The sequence below is a fragment of the Elaeis guineensis genome, chromosome 5, assembly GCF_000442705.2.
Source record: "Elaeis guineensis isolate ETL-2024a chromosome 5, EG11, whole genome shotgun sequence".
Lineage (NCBI taxonomy): Eukaryota > Viridiplantae > Streptophyta > Magnoliopsida > Arecales > Arecaceae > Elaeis > Elaeis guineensis.
In genome coordinates, this window is record NC_025997.2 from 124672498 (window position 1) to 124689850 (window position 17353).

The 17353-nt window shown below is 35.7% G+C and overlaps 1 protein-coding gene and 1 long non-coding RNA gene across 3 annotated transcripts; both read left to right on the forward strand.

The window, feature by feature from the left end:
• Window positions 1-2271: 2271 nt before the first annotated feature.
• On the forward strand, window positions 2272-4105 carry LOC105045956 (EPIDERMAL PATTERNING FACTOR-like protein 4). 2 transcript variants are annotated; one of them, XM_010924409.4, is made up of 3 exons: window positions 2272-2643; window positions 3189-3223; window positions 3551-4105. In XM_010924409.4, the coding sequence occupies exons 1-3, from the start codon at window positions 2508-2510 to the stop codon at window positions 3740-3742; spliced, it is 363 nt and encodes a 120-aa protein (XP_010922711.1). In that variant the 5' UTR covers window positions 2272-2507; the 3' UTR covers window positions 3743-4105. The 2 variants fall into 2 exon arrangements, 1 of the variants encoding a protein (XP_010922711.1); XR_012141256.1 differs by lacking the exon at window positions 3551-4105 and having other exon boundaries at window positions 2507-2643; window positions 2814-3544.
• Window positions 4106-8635: 4530 nt separating this feature from the next.
• On the forward strand, window positions 8636-12504 carry LOC105045955 (uncharacterized). Its single transcript, XR_832167.3, has 2 exons — window positions 8636-8950; window positions 10166-12504. It is a non-coding gene; the product is annotated as an uncharacterized lncRNA (long non-coding RNA).
• The last annotated feature ends 4849 nt before the right edge of the window (window positions 12505-17353 follow it).

The window sequence follows — 17353 nt, forward strand, 5'->3', positions numbered from 1 at the left end:
AAGAACATCAAAGCATTTATATCCATATGTTCAGTCGGTTTGCATATAATCGTTTTCTATAAATAATTTGACAAAATAATTCATCTTGCATTCTCATAAAAGACAAACCCATGGCTTCCATCAGTCCATGGAAGCGACGTTACCTTGTCTAAGGATCGACTTTTCCTGGCCTTTCAAAAGATGCTACCCCAATTCCGTCAGACAACCGGAATCGTCTGATCGGTGTGGATCTGTCCCCCAGCGAATCTTTCGTTCCAGAAATCTCTGATCGAGCTTATTTCTCGCTGACGGCGAAGTCGCTTGACGGGGCGCCGAGTTTTTAGACCACCTCGGCGCTGGCCCGGTAAATCGCCGGCTCGGGACGTGGTAAAAGTGCTAAAGCGGGCAATACAGGACTGCAACGGAGGAGGCGGGGCGGCATATAAAAGCGGTAAAAAATAAAAATAAAAAATAAAAAGGAAAGGACGGTTTAGGAGACAAGCGGTCTTGGGATGCCTGAGCGCCTGCCTGCAGACTCCACTGCCCAATGTGTCTCTTCCTTTCCTCCCTTTCACTTCCAATTATTTGATCATGACCGTAATTCTCTCGTCCCTTTTTATCAAGTGAAAAGATCAAAGATCAGGACTAAACATGAATCGAATTCAATTAAATTGAAAAAAAAATCTAATTAAATTTAATTAAACTAAAAAAATTTAATTTACTGTCAATCATTTATCATATAAATCATTTGAAATCAAAGTGAATGGTTCGTAGTAAGTTCGGATGGGTTGTATCAATTTAGACTTTAAAATTAATTTAATATTTATTTTAAATCTAATATTAATCTACTTAAATTTATTTATTTTTTATTATTTTAATAAAAAATTTAAATCTTATAAATTATAAATTTTAAGTTAATTTTTAAATCTGTATAAAATAAAATAAAAAAATTACTTATATGAAAATAATTATATCTGAAAATTTTTAATTTAGAACAAATTGATGTATTTTCATGAATAATTTAACATTAATATTTTTATAAATCTAAATGGATGATGCGATATTTTTTAGAATAAAATATTAAAATCTAAATGATGTCGTCCCAAAATAAAAATAAATTTGTGAAATACTATACCAGTTGAATTCGATTTTATACGATTTAAAAGTGTAGAAATTGAATCCGATCGTAAATATCGATTTTTTATAAATTTCAATCTGATTCTATCTAATTTATGTCTTTCGATCGATCGAAACTGATATTTATTGGATCGGATTAGATGAATTTCTTCGAATTTTGATTATTTGATCAATCCTATTAAAAATTATACAAAGATCAATAATGTCAAAATAAATTGATTGAATGGTTCCAAATGTATGATTAGTAATCTTTTTGGTATGGTTGTTGTTTAAAATTTAAAATTTAATGTCTGTACTCTGTATACTTTCAGCAGAGGTTGAACCAATCCGCTCCAAATAGTTTGTACTTTTTTTTTTTTTTTGATTGGAAATGGATGAAGCGAAATGCAATATTTACAGAATACAAGAAATATTTTGAACTCTACCATTGCATTTATCTATCACGATGTAAATAATAGCCAAGTTTTGACATATATTTAGTGTGTCTACATAGTAATGGAAACAAAATAAATGTCTGATGTGGTATAGTTATACCTACAATATTGCAGCATATATTTATATAATCGAGTGGGTAGTGTTGCTTTATAAGATTTTTTTCAGTTTTCTGAAAACATATTGTCTTATGCAAAGTTGTTTTCTCCTTTTATCATTTGACTTCTCACTTTATTCATGCAGCAAAATTTTAGAGTAGGCAAGCATCAATCTATTTGATGATGCCGAAGCAAACCTAACAATCAAAAGGTCCAAAACAACATGTCGACAAAGTATTGCGTAATGCATTGGTTAAAGTTGCCCTGGACCACAAGTACAATGTAATTAGTAGATGTTATTAAATTATTGTCCTCTAATCTGACAATGTAGCCATAACTCAATTCTTTAATTAGATCTTTGGATGGTAAAGATGGGTGAATCATGAGGGCAATATTAATAACCTAAAAAATTAAGAACTCTGTTATACTTGTGAGTTTGGCTGTCTCGACCGAAAACCACACCCAGATGGTCCCTGAGAGAACTTATGCATCTCGATCAATAAATTCGTGGATACTATTTTTGACTAAATGAGAGGGTAAATCCGTCATTTCAGATTAAAAGCTGGTGAAGAACTTGAAACGAGCGAGTTCATCAAGAGATTTTTCCTTCCGGTTTCCCAGCAGACACGCAGATAAAGAAGAGCTAGGGAGCTCAGAAAGTCCCGAGGAAACGGAGAGAGAGGGGGGTTCTCAAATGTATATTATATTTCTCTGCTTGTCTTGTTCGAGTGTCTGAGATCTGGCGCTGCTACGGTTAGAGGGAAAAACGAGGAGATATGGCTTGAAATCTCGAGCTCTTTGTTTCTTCGTCTGCTCGTTTTCTCCTCTGGTTTTTTCTTACTTGTTTAAGAGGTGGTGTTGATGGAGTTGATAAGAAGGAGGACAAGAGCTGGATCGGTCTCAAAGTCGGCTCTTTTATGCTGGGTTTTCATCTGTCTCTTCTCTGCTTGCGCGTTGATTACAGTAACTCAGAGAAGTGTTCATTTAGGCGATCAAGGTTCAATTTTTATCACTCTCTTTTCGTTCTTTTGAGAAGTTGGAAGATTTATCAAAGAATGTAACACATTTCCATTGTTTGCTTCTCTCTGTTTCTGTTATCTTCTTTGGAAGTTATACCGTATGTTAACTTGACCGGTAAATTTACAAGATACTCACTTCAAATCGCAGACTCTTCTTCTTCTTCTTTTCTTCTGAAGGAATGATAGCTGCAGAGCTTCGCTCATTTGCTTCCATCATACCAAGAATTTACTTTTATTAGTATCAAGTAGATTCTACAGCAGTGTTATTTCACTGAGATGTGACTTGCCGAATCTATTTTCACTGATTCAGACATCAAATTTACTTTCCTGCCATACCACTCAGAGTCTCAGATGTTAGACTTTTCTCCATCTCAGTCTTTCAAGTCTCTGTTCATTTGCCTCTCTCTCTGTGTGTGTTTCTTCTTCCCTGCTTTGTTTTTAGACACCATTCTGATCTTTTTTCCTTTCTCTCTCTTTTAGTTCTGGACTTTATTACTGATTTTTGCTTCTGTTACTTCTGCAGAGAATAGAAGCTCAAGATCGGATTCTTCTACTCAGGTGCTCTTCCTTCTTCATCTTTTACACACTATTCTGCCAACTTTAGCCCATTATGGCCTCTATATTCTATGAGCAACTAACAATTACGAGATGTTTTTAACCACCTAACAATAAGCATCTTGTAAAATATGGACCGCCTTTGCCGGCCCACCGTAGAAGTTCGAGGACTCCCTGGCTAAAATGCACGGTTTAGCTAACCGGCGGTTGGCCGCGTTTAGGTCGCCGGCTAAGAGCCCACGGCGCATGTTAGCAAAGACTCGTGCGTTCTGCTGAATTTTAGCTTGGTATTAGGTCTGCTGCTAACTTGAGCTGGTGGGGTGGTCGCAGGGGGAACTGGTGCGGAGGCGGGAGCTGAGCGGGGGGCCGGGGTCGTATCCGCCGCGGTGTGCGTCCAAGTGCGGGACGTGCACGCCGTGCAGCCCGGTGCACGTGCCGGTGCCGCCGGGCACGCCCGTGACCACCGAGTACTACCCGGAGGCCTGGCGGTGCAAATGTGGCAACAAGCTCTACATGCCCTGACCAAGTCCTTGACCTCACCAAAAGGCATGCAACATTGCTATGATATGCTTCATCATCATCATCATCATAGTAGAAGAAAAATTATTATGGGATACTATATATTATTAGTTCTCATGTTAATTGAGAGTCCTCGTGTAGCAATAGCATAGAGTTTAAATGATGTCCCCATATATATCTACCATTAGGTGGAACTTAATGATGGGGTGTAAAAGAGGAAAGAGGAGAAAGGGAGAGGAAGACCTGTATAATTCTGAGATGAGTGTATAGGCCTTTTGATTATTGAAGTGGAGCAAAATTTTTCTAATTGTCTTCTTCATTTAAATATTTTACACTACCATTCAGTAAGTGCAAACCTTCTCCATTACTTCTAAACCTCACTGATCTTTGATGATTAATGCAAATGTCAAATTCCTCATGTGTGCTTGCTTGACTGTAAATGGTTTTTTTTTTGTCTTGCTAACCAGACAGAACTCCATGGAAGCAATTGGTGTTTCTTTTAGAGTTAGTCTGGCATTTGAATCTGGTAGAAGTGTACTGGGATGTTCACATTACAGTGGTTTGTATGCCAGTATATGCGACATTATTTTGGATGCAAAATGATTACTTTGTCGGTATGTTCCTTGAGAAAATTATCATGTGGCACGGCACAGTACAGTTTAATTAGTTATACAAACACAGGTGACCTGGAATTAGGATATCTGTGTGGTTAGGTACGACAGGGCTTTGGCAGCCTATTAACTTCCATGCCTGCCACGGCAGATTGGGCTTTTTAGACTATCCAGCTCAATACAGCTCATTTAACCAGAAAGAACAAATCCAAACAACTATTGTTATTCAGCATTGACCACCCAAAAACGTACTAATTATCCACAGTTTATCTGAGGCGCTTGGGACATTTTGTGCTACAAGAACATAAACTATTGGGTGTTGAGCAACTACGCCATCTTGATGGCCCAACCTGCTCTTTGAATTGACTGAAACTGCTTTCAGGTCTGCAAATGAGGCTATGAATTGCTAATTTTTATTTTTTAAAAGAAAGGCAAAAGGTAAAGACTTCCATTATTGTGACAAAGTATGATTAGCGAACCCAATCTCCACTCTTTTATGTTCGAACTCCCATGTGATTCCATGGTTATGAGTAGATTTATGCAAATGATTCTTGAAAATTATTCTCAATAAACAAACTAATAATGAATTATTCCATTGTCCTCAGATTGTGAAAAAGGGTTTCATGATTTATACATAAAGCATTCAATTCTTCATTCTGGAAAACTTTTATGGACTACAAAATAATTGATGTCAAGTATTTTTATTGGTTCTCTTTCTTTTGCTATTTGTTATCGCTCTTACCTCTCTTATGCTAATTTTCAAGGTTATAAGTATGAAAATACTTTATGATCAAACATGCTCAAACATTCTTGAGTTTTTAATTCTAACTCTTGAAACATGCGGTGGTGTCCAGATTTTTCGAAAACAAAGGACCTTTGCGTCTAGCTGAATCGGCTTGAGTGCCAAACTCGGGAACATGCCCCGAAACATGTGCCGCGTGGAGGGCCGGCATATGTTGTCACATAAATGTATATCTGCCGTGTGATCCAATGGTCTTACCAAATTGGACATTTGTGACCATGTAGACCTAGGAAGACATCCAATTAGTGTTTTTTGATGATTGTACCGGAGACGTAGTATGAGAACCAATACAGATGTATGATTAGTTTAATATAAGCTATATATTAAATAGATTTTGAATATTTATATAGGATCAAAAAATTTAAAATAATATTTTTTAATTAAATTTTTTAAATAATATTTTAAATTGTTATAGATAGTATCCGAGTGGATTTGGCCCATCGTCTATATAAACTAAGGTGTAATTTAGTAAAGGCTCATTTGAGTTGATCATAGGTTAATATGACGTTTATCATGGAATTTGTAGTACATGCAATTACATTTGAATGGATTAGAACTCTTGTCCAGATCTAATCAACTAAATATGGAAAAGCCCTGATACAAGCAAACAAGCCAGGCCTACACCATTCTGGACTCGGACCATTGGTCGTATCTAGCCAGGCACTTAGAGAAAGTATGCCTTCTAAAGTGTGGACTGAGATTATATTTTTGCTTGGGGGTGGGACATAGCTAGACTTGGCAATTACATATAATCCAGACGGATCCTGATTTGACCTGATCCTAATGGATCGAGTTGGTCAACATATTGATCGGATTTTGATCTGATCCGAATCCGATAAATTTATATCTCGGATCGGATTTAGTTCAGATATTGACTGTCCCGATCTAAATCCTATCCGATCTTATATATATATATTGTTCAAATGTGGGCTGGTTGTGTGAAATATGAGTCTTATGATTTTTAGATTTGGTTAAGACCTCAAGAGCTAAAAGTGGTAGTGGGCGATTTGTTCAACGTTTCTATTTTCATCTAAAAAATCTCATTTAAATGGAGCGGGTATCCGATCAGATAATCCAGTATATGGGTTAAGAAAGTGTTAATCCATCGGATCACGGATCATATTCGGATCAAATACTGGAATATCAGTTTGGATTTGAGCCGACCCAAATCTGCATCCGATCCGATCCATTGCCAAGCCTAGACATGGCTCAATGTGTCGGCAAAATCTGGTATGAAGTTAGACACCAGTGGATTTAGGGAGACAAGTTCTAGTCCAGCAATCATGCATGGGAGTTCCACGGTACTAATTTTCATATTTTAGATTCCAACTTTGATTATGTTGCGCTTGGTCAAAACATAATGATACAACTGATAGATATATATTTAATAAATCTAGCAACTATTTTTATATATCTAATATTTTATTGCTCCCTTTTATTTCTCTCTGCAAATAGGGTCTAACATTTCTTAATAAAAGATTCTTCTGAACAATTGAGTTCTCTCAATCCACAATTATCCTTTGCTATCCAATGTAACCTAATTATTCAACCTAGACAAAGCGGTTTGGCTTTCCATTTAAACTGCATCCTTGCTATATTACTTGGTCTCCATTAATCATACGGATACGGTCAATTTTCTTAGACTATACATACGAGTTTACATGTTATCTCAATCACCTAAAGATATTAACAGATCCAGTATCTTTGTGAACAAATCACATGAAATCAGATCAGATAAGTGTCAAATGAATCTAATACAGTTTTGGATTATATATATGGTATATGACCTGTCCACTTTTTATCAGAGTGATCTTTCTACCGAAATACAATTGTAATGATCTAATCAGTCTTCTTAGGCTATATATAATAACCTACATAATATCTCCATTATGGAGGGAAATCATAAAACATATGAAATCAAATCAAATCGGTAACAAGATATTGCCGCTCTCCCCCATCCTTTTAAACACCTTAATAGTGCTTAGACATGTTTTACTCCTCTCATTCCATAATTTCTAATAGTGAGATTAGGGAATCTGAGGGTATCATGGCAACTCTTGTTACCAAAGCTCAGCATCAAAATATTACGACAAGTGCAATGCAAAATGCAGATTTGGGGATAAATCTCTATGGCTATTTCAATACAAATGCACCATTTATTGCATCGATCATTCTGCAACAGAGATCAACTCCATTTATAGCTTTGCATGTGCCAAGTCCTCATATGACTATCTCAACCTAGCTGATATCGACATTGTAATCTCTAGCACCATCCCTTGGCACGATGTATGTCATAATCTTTGAGTTCTAGATTTAGGTGATATAACTTGCTCCAGCATGAATCATTTGTTCATTAAGTATAACTTATATATCTCCAATTATCTTTGATGCTCGACAGCAAAGAGCGAGGATATGACGACTTGCCTATTTACCTACTCAGAGAACTGCACCAAACTAATGAAGCCTCCACAAGTGCAATATGATAAAAGGTCTACATTAAGAATAAAAAGATGATGACGACGAAGGTCTCCACAGAAGAATCTAAGAGCTAAGAACAACTTTCCTTCGAGGGAGAGCATGCATTTAAAGGGGATGAATAATGGCAAGCTTTAGCTGCCTTCTAATATAATATGAGCATCCTCTTATACCAATGTTGTTGTAAAGCATAATTTACATAGAAACTAATTATCCTATTTCAAGTTTGTCTCAATTAGAGATGGCAAAAGTTGACTTGACCTAAAACTCCTTTTCATAATTTTCGCCAAGTTTGGATCAAAGCTTTATTTGACTAGGATCATGAAAGCAAGATTCTATCTGGGTCAAAATAATTTGGATTGGATTTAGTTATGATCTCAGATAAAATTTTTTTTGGATGATTGGTTGTTTTGATGCTAGTTGTTTATATTTTTAAAATTTATCCCATAAGAATTATAAATATTAAATTTGATAGGTTAGTTTAGATTTATTAATAATCAAATTCTATAAAATAGGTTAGGTTAAGATCAAATGGGTGATCTAAAATAAGCCATGGGTGAGTGTGGGTCAAGAGGTCTTGACTCGACGTTGGATTGGATTGAATATGGTATCCTTACTTGACTCGATTGAATCTAACCTAACTCAATCCATTGCTGTCCAAAATCTCAATTTACTCATACATGTTTGTGAGCTATCTCCAAATTTTACTATCGAATCTTACTTTGTTGCCCTTTGTAGCAAAGGGCAGGTTTGAATCGTAAAGCTACTGGCTGTCCCTCCAACTGTGGTACGAATAAATCCTTGTTCTACCAGCTTGGTATGGTTGTGCGCTTGGACTGTGACCAAAGTGGGTGTGGTTGGGTTGAGGATGGAATAGGTGGGACCAACCCATCCTAGCCACTAAAAATAAATTGCTTCTTTATTTTTTTATTAAAAAATTCTTGATCGTTCATGCGAATGTTGCAAATAAGTCCTTCTATGTTATAAATATTACAACGAGATCTCTCACAACCCCTTTCCGAGAATCCCGCCAGCTCCCTAAACCCTAATTCGCTCCTGGTACTCTTAATTAGTGCCCTTTCCGTCGCATTTTTTTTTCTTGGTCCTCCTCTGCGTTCAAATTCTTCTTCCCTAATCCATGGCGATGGCGACTACCGCCCTCTCGAAATCGGATCTCTCTACAAGGGCTTAGCTTCGGCTCTACTTGGGATCAGGAAACCGATCCCAACCTAACCCTAATCCTTATCCTACCCCTAACCATCGAGTTTCATAAACTCTAAACCTGTCTTAACTCCAATGACGATCAATCGAGGAGAACGAACGGTACGGCAGCGGTAGTTGGTTTGCTTTCCTCGATTTCTTATTACTTCTTCGTCGCCACTATTATTCTTGAACTATTTTTTTTTTGTTTTCAAGGTTAGGTATCTCTTTCACGATCGATGTTAATTTCATCAATATCTTTCTTTCCGTTATCTCAAAGATTCATTGACTATCTTTGATCGAATCTTTTGTGCTTCATGTAAGCGAGGTATTCTTCTTACGGATATGAAATATTAGATACCGATTTCAGTAATTGGGAACTTGGATCGGTTTTTGGCTCCTTGATGACGACTGATGTGAATTAAAAAGAGCTTCTGAAAAGTAATGTTATGTTGGATAAGTGGAACTGTGCCATACTAACCTACATGAAAAATGGTGTGTGAAAAGTGACTAACCACATAATAAAGTTGTTGAAGAGTTGGTTTAGCATAGGATTGGTTGATAAAGATGGTGATGTTAGAATTTTTTTCGAATTTATGCTAGTAAGGTGGATCACTTAGGCAATAAATCAGATAATTGATGAAAAAGTTAAAGAAAACAAAAAAAATCAACTCCGGTAAGAAATCTCAGAATTATCTTGGTTATACGATAGTTAGAAGCATTGTAATTAAGTTGTACATACGTTTTATACAATTAAAAAAAATAAAAGAAAGCCAGAAGTTCTTATTACCTGTTTAAGAAAAAAGAGAAAAACTTTTGGCTTGTTCGGTGTGGCTTCTGCTTTGCAAGAAGAGAAGAAACCAAAAGCTCGGATTTTAGATTCTGATAGAGGCACTTTTCTGTCTTTTCACATTATAGAAACAATTTGTAGAAAATGTTATCCACACTTTTTTCAGAACTACTTCTTTTAAAAGTCATATAAATGCTTTTTTTAAAGCAATATGAAACATTCCCTTTATGGTACATTCATGCTATTTCTATATGTTAACATTGCATTCTCCAATGGCTCTACCCACATATTACAAATATTTGTTCACCTCCTGCCTTTTCTTACTTTCTATGCATTACCAAGATCCACTTAACTTCGAGACAAAAAAAGGGATCAAAATGTTGCAAGTTTGGGTTAATTAGCTGACCATTAATGTTCTCTATGTAGGATGTCCGAATATCTCATGCCTTTTTACCACTTTTCATACACATAATCAGCATTTTGTTCTGCATGTATTTGGTCTTGTGTTTTAACTCACTTCAATATTACATGATTCTTGGTAGGATCAGATATTACTTTGAAAGTCTTCTAGTATCAGATATGACGTCTTCAATCTTCTAGGAGAGCTGGAGCTGTTACTGGACATCATGTTGCCAATTGACTTGATTCAGATATAGTCATTGTGAATGTTGTATACTCATCTTGATGTGCTTAATGTGTTCTCGTTTTCTATTTATCTAGATAAGCCAACCGCCTCCCCAAATACTCTGGTTACTGTAAAACCTGGCAACTACTGTCAATTGATTATAAAATGTGGACCTTTTTTGTCACATTGGGTTTACAAGGGTGAAGACTTGGTTCTGATTTTAGCAATGGTCAACTTGAATGAATTTAGATTTTCATAAGTTCATCCATAGAATAGTGGAACATGCAGGAAAAAAGAAAAATGGAATTGTAAAGAGAATAAAATAAGTAAAGAAGTTACATAATACATTATTAGAATATATTAATATTTGTTTTTGGACCTTTGGGTGTATAATTTTGTTGGTTTGGTCCAAACTATCGAGGAATTATTTGAAATAAGTAACTGTGCAAAAAACATTGTTTGTAAGTCTTTATAGCCATGCCACTGTTGGTTAATTATTTAACACATGACAACTGAAAATTTCATGAGATTTATAATTAAATACCACAAGTATTATCTCAAATCAGTCGGAGAGGTAATCTTTTAATGTATGTTTCTGATTTTTCCTTACTAGTTGGACTCTTCTATTGAGAGTGTTGCACTTAGTTTGGTATTTGTTAAGAATCTTGCCCTTGTACCTGTTTCTTATGCATTTCCTTAATCTAATTGTTTGCAAGTGTTTTCCTTAAACTGCTCCTCAATCAACCTCTGGTTGAGGTAACTAAGAGTCCAACTTCTGTAGATTCAATTATAGATATTTGTTTTCAAATTTCTTTGAATGTCTCAGTAGCAATATTTGTCCAAGCTTCTTTATGGTAGCAAATTGTAATTTAAACTTTAATTAGAGTCAGAATATTTGGCGCTCCAGCATGTATGTTGAGGATGAGGAGCTGAGATTTCAATGACTAGTGTTTGTGCATGTGCGATACATGTGAGTGAAGGTGTGAATATGATCACATGTTAGGAAACTTAGATGGTTGGGATCTCATATGGTAAATGTGCTTCCACATTTGACTGGGGATTCCTCTTATTTTTCCCTCTTTCTTAAGCAAGAGTTTAGCTAACAGGGTGTATTTAATTTGAAGAAAGAGTGCCTGTAGAGTGCCTCATAGGTGAACACATGGCAATGCTTCAGTGCGATGTGGGTTTGAGGGTCATGGAAGCAGGCTCAAATACTTTGCATCATGCTACTAGCTGAAATAGGTTTACATCACTTGCAACGCATGAATTTAGGTCCTTTCCTCCACCTCCCTGTTCCTCTCCCTTCGGTTTGACAAACCTGTTAGTTCCTTGCTAAACGTAGGCACCGTGCCATCAATTTTGAGTTGCTTACCTGGACTGTGCTTTATCATTAGTTTTTATTTCTGGTCAGGTCTTCAGAAATTGGAAGTTTATTCAATTCTTAAGACTTATATTGATCAAATACTTAATAATTACGGAAATCATTTTGAACCCATGTTCAGTATTTCGTTAGTGCATTCCCTGTATGGTGGTCCTTTGTTATCATTGTGAATTTCATCTGTCTTGGTCCATATGAATTGTCATGATAACTCCCTGATGGAGCATTTTACTTGCCCCTATGTAGCTATTATTGCAGCTTGTTTGGACATGGTGGCTAAGTAGCAGCTATCCAGTTGGTATTGCAGTCTGTATGACATTTAATAGAAAGCAGTCTCAGAAGTGACTCAAGAAGAGAACAGTTTGAGTAGCTTTTCCGTGCATAAAGTTTGTGATTTGAGGACCCCTTGAATCTCAATTTTAACACGAAAAGTTAACTTAGAAACTCTTATGCAGGAAAATACATGAATTAAGAACTAGCTTGTGAAAAATGGGCAGAAAGAATTGGTTTCCTGGAAATTTCTCTGTGAATGTTAAATTTTGGAGATGAATGATGCATGATTTGCTTTTTAAGTGTTCATCCTATTTTCTTCATAAAATTATCACATTATCGGGTTTAGTGGAAAGAAGAGGTGCACTCGATCTGATTCTGATGTGTAATGTAAGAAGAATATGTTTGCAGCCAACTTGCTTGATAGTTTGCGGCATTGTGTAGTTTTTGCTAATAATATGTATAGTTGTACCAGAGTATCCCTGTGATGAAAAGTTTAGTAATCTGAACTTTCATTTCCATCATGAATGATCGGTGCTCCCTCATCAAGCATCTTGGCGAGGTTGAGGAACCGGGATTTCATGAGATGTGGATATCAGGCATTCTGAGGGATGTATTTGGATTTTAGCGTAAATTATTTTCCACTTTGTTTTGGCTGCTTGCTTCTTCAATTTGCCATGTGCTTTCGGTTATGTATCTTGACAACAGGTTCTTTTCTTCCTCATTTCAAAATGTTTGCTGAAGCATTTTTCTTTACGTTTAATAGTTATGCGATTTTTTAATTTGGTTTTTGGGTTGTTTTGTGAAAAGCATTCATATTTTTCAAATGAAGTAAATCATACTGTAAAATTCAACACAATTTAATCATGGATATTAATTCATAAGCACTGGTACATATTGTTTTGATGAAGGATAGAGAATAAAAGAAGCCCCGTGTTTCTTGTGTGTAATTGACAAAATTGACAGGAGGGAGGAATTGATGAAGGATCTGCCGCTCCACATATCCAATTATCTTGAGGAACTAATTTTTACATATGTCCGTGAAGGTTTTTTCTTGTATTTCTTGGTCTAAATTGGTTTCTTTCTGAAAGTGGAAGTTGCCAGAGAAAGGAAAAGGTTCTAATTGTTCTTCATTTGAAGTCTTTTAAGTGTTATGTACCAAATGACATGCTTCAAAAAATAGTTTTTAAGCAAACCTTATTAGTTTCTTTTAAGATAATTTCTGTTTGTGAGTTAGAAGCACTCACTAGACTTTTGATGGCTAAGCTTATCTGACCTTGCAAGTGAAGGATGGGCACGGGTGAATATTTAACAATATGAAAGGCTAGGTTTGGTAAAATGAAAAATTCAAGAAGGTTTCATATTCCTATTCCTATCCCAACCCTTCTCTTTTCTTTGGACAATTTTGAGTGAAAACCTGAAGGGGGATATGGATTTCTTCTGAAATGAAGGAAGAATTCAGTTTCCAGATTAAAAAAGAAAAGAAATGACACTTATTTTCTTAGAAAATCTCATATCTATAGCTCCCTTCCCTTTATTCCTCCCCTAAGTTTTGATAACAGAAATTCAATTCTCGCTCCAAGTTGGAGCTGCTTTCTCTCCATTGGACCATTAGAGGTATCTCTTTTTCTCAAGAATTTCCATATTCTCCTTATTCTAGTGCTCCTTTTTATTGTATTGGAGAGAATTATACTTCTCCTTAAATCGATAGTTGTTTATATACAAACACATTCTTTGGCAGCCTAATTTGAAGCTCTGGAATGCTTCCCATGTAGCGTAAATACAGACACATGCACGTATGCTTAAAGAATTAGAGCTTTGAAAGAGGAAAAGAATGGTAAGACTGTTCTTTCCCTTCCACATTATCTCACAACCATGATATGGGATTGCATTTAGAACTTGACCATAAAATAGATCTTCAGGTAAGATGATGGTATACGCATACTGTTCTTGATCAAAGGGCACCATGATCATGAAATTAACTGTTGACTTAAAGTCTTCTATGGGAAGTTTACCAGAGAAAACATGTTTTGAAGGTCATCATAAATGGTTCTCCCCCTCCCCAATAGAGCATCATGGATTATTGTTTGTCTGATTTGCTTGAGCTCATTTGTTCTCATCACAAGTTGTCAGGATAATTTTAATTTCAATTATGTGTCCAGAAGTTGCTTAGATTTGTATTTTTTTTTTGTTTTTTTTCAATGATGGTATTGCTTCTCTGTCCTACCTACCCTAAATCATTAGGTTTACCTACCAAGTCTTTGGTGCCTGAACGTTGTGACCAACCAAAAGCTTGCACGGCATGTTTATGAACTTGGCATTTCATGCCCAGTGAAGTGTCCATAGATTAAAATATGCTTTGTATTTGAGTATAAATAACTTTATTCTTGTAAATACGATATTCATGCCATAAGTTTTGATGCTAACGTTATGAATTTCTTTTTCTTTTTCCTTTATTTATTCTTAGCACAGACTCAGAAACAAGGTCAAGTTGGGTTGTAAAGTGTCACGTCCTCAATTGTTACCTTAGTTTACAAAGCTAAATTTCAATTAATGAATGTGCTTGCATTTTGTTTCCTATCTTCTGTATTCTTTGCAGCTCTTTTATGGTTCTAAACTTCTTAATTCTGCCATTATTTCTTTCATCGGACGTGGACTTTGGTTAAGAATCTGTGGTGATACAGGTTCCAACTGAATCTTCTCTCCCTATGGGATCAGCATGCTATTTTATGTTTATGTTTATGCCCTCATGGTTTTATCTTGATCTCCATATTTTCAATATTATTTAGAGAAAAATCTTGCAATATAAAAAACTGTTTTTAATTCGTAATATATATAAATAAATAAATATAAATTTATTTATTTATTTATTTGAAATTAATTGCTCATCTTTTGTTATTATGATCAATCTAATGTATAATCATATATTCACATTATGATATCCTTCGGATCACTCGTTTAAGTTTCTATGTAGCACCATATCTGTTGCTTATTCTGCCTTCTTATCTTATCTCATTCTGCCATCAGCCATGGTTTGTTAGGCTTGCTTAAAAGTTTCTGTGCGTCGCTACTTCATATTTTAAGTAATTTACAGACAAAAAACATAATTCTCATAGATAAGATTACGTAGTATTTAAGGGTTTTGAAGTTTTAATCCAATATCTGGGTATGACAGGAGAACGTTGCCTTCCTGGCAAGGATCCTGACCTTTGTCGGCCTAAGCCTGCAAAAGTTTGCTTGCATGTGCATCTTATTTCTACGTGCCTGGCATATTTTATCCTCAGATATGCCCATGATGAGTTGTCAGTAGTTTATCTTATCATACTAAAAATATTTTGAAATTTGGTATGGTACCACCAGCACCAGTTTTTAAAATTTGATTGCTTCGGCCTTTAGGATTAGTACAAAAGCTGCAGCCTGCAGCCTCAGCCAATTCTAATCCACATAAAATATAATAGAATAAAATGTGATAAAACATCATCAACCATTCGTGTTAAAATGGTTGTATTTGAATCCAGTTAATATTTCTCCTTATATGCTAGTAACTGTATTTGAATCTTTCTCTATGCGTTGTTATCATATTATATTTTCTGCATGTATATTGCTGGTCCTATGGTAACCTTGTTTAACGGACGGTGGAAGAAAAGTTCACAAGGTCTTTATCCTTGAACTGCAAGTGGATAGCCAACCAAATCCTCGTTGTCGAACGCGTTATTTCTTTAGCAGACGAAGGCCAGAGACGTGGTCCGTGATTTGAATGGTTTTTTTGAGTACTCGATCTAATATTTTTTCTTTGCTTCCAAAAAATTCTATGATCTTACTTTGGAACGGTATGAACGAATATTGAAGCACTGTGGTTTCTCTTTCCATACTTGGCTTGTTATTGTTGCAGGCATACAGTGAGTTGTTTAACTCAGCTTTTTGTCTAATTAAGCTTTTTCCTTTTTCTTTTCTCCTTTTTTTTTAAAAAAAATAAAGGGGATGTTGTTGCTGAAAGGTACATACAGTGAGCTGTATCTTTTTTAACTACTGCGGCATTTCTTTTTCTAAAGGATTCAAAGATAGCATTGTTTAACGAATTATCTATGTCAAGACACTTAATGGTGGCGTTTGGTGATCCAAATTAGAGCACAAAAGATCCCCAGAAGTAGATTTGTCAGAGTCAAGCACGCTTGATTCCAAGGTGTCTTGCTGCAAGCTCTGCGAGATGTCTTCTAAGGTAGGCCACATGGCGCCTGAAATTTTGCCGGTTCGCCTGAAAAGCTGGCAGACAACGATTCAATGAGGCCATACGCAAGATAAAGCCTTATCTTGTCGGTTTATGCATACGCAAAACTCTTCAAAAGTTGAGGCTTATGAGTAATGGGATGCCAAAACATAATGAACTCGGTCTTTCCTATTTAATATTTATCTACCCCTCAATTAAAGCCTTGCTGAAGCCAGATGCCTTTCCAACCCCATATTTGGCGATAAATTGTAAGCATAACCTATGGATTCACGACCAGATGTGTCATGTAGATTTAGTTGGCTTGAAGAAACAAGGTGACCAATTTTGGATAAGAAAATGCAAGCGTGACCGCTGGATGTGCTACTAGATTTATCATTTAGATTTAGTTTGCTTACAGAAACAAGAATGATAATTTCTGATAATATTTTGCATGCACAGTAAATAGATTTGCCGCTAGATCTGTTGTCTGGATCTAATTTAGTTATGGAAACAAGAGTGCTACAATATGTGCATCTAAAAACAACGTATGTGTGTACCCCATCCACTCCTTTGCTTCATTTATCATTCAATCCACATTTGGACCTGGCAGGTGGCGCAAAATACGGGGAAAGGCTGGGGTGACTAATTTAATGGCTACCAAATACTATTACAATTACAGCTAGTTAATCCGTTAAGATGTCACCCAAGTGTTTGCTATTAATGTATTTGAAGTGATTCTTTCTACAACACAAATCGTTTTAATCTAGACGCGTAGGTTTATATGATCACTAGGACATATATTAGGAGCACCATACATGCATCAAGCTTCGATGCTAATGTGAAAAATAGAGGTCACAAGGACAATGGTAGCTAAAGAAAGGTACATGGTGTCATATCCATGCATTCTCTATCAATTTTTCTAAAAGAATCTCCCATAAGATATCCTATCCTTAGACGAGCATGAATTTTATTTAAATGTTTGTGAGCAAACAATTGGAAAAACACTTCTATCATTTTCTGCAAATGATTATGACTTTACAGAAACTAATAATGGTTGTTATAATTAATATTATTTTTTAACTAAATTCAATACTCTATAAAACTTTCTAAAAGAATCTCCTATAAGGCATCTGATCCTTATATGAGCTTGAAATGTCGTGTGAATGTTCGTTGGCAAACAATTCGAAAAATAATATTATTATTTTCTGCAATCAATTGTTACTTTGCAAAAGCAAACAATGGTTGTTATAATAGCT

What these genes read in the sequence shown, in the direction of transcription:
- LOC105045956 (XM_010924409.4), top strand. Translation starts at nt 2,508, where the DNA reads ATGGAGTTGATAAGAAGGAGGACAAGAGCTGGATCGGTCTCAAAGTCG. An exon ending in TGTTCATTTAGGCGATCAAG is followed by an intron (nt 2,644 to 3,188) that starts GTTCAATTTTTA and finishes TTACTTCTGCAG; the next exon opens with AGAATAGAAGCTCAAGATCG. An exon ending in GATCGGATTCTTCTACTCAG is followed by an intron (nt 3,224 to 3,550) that starts GTGCTCTTCCTT and finishes GGGTGGTCGCAG; the next exon opens with GGGGAACTGGTGCGGAGGCG.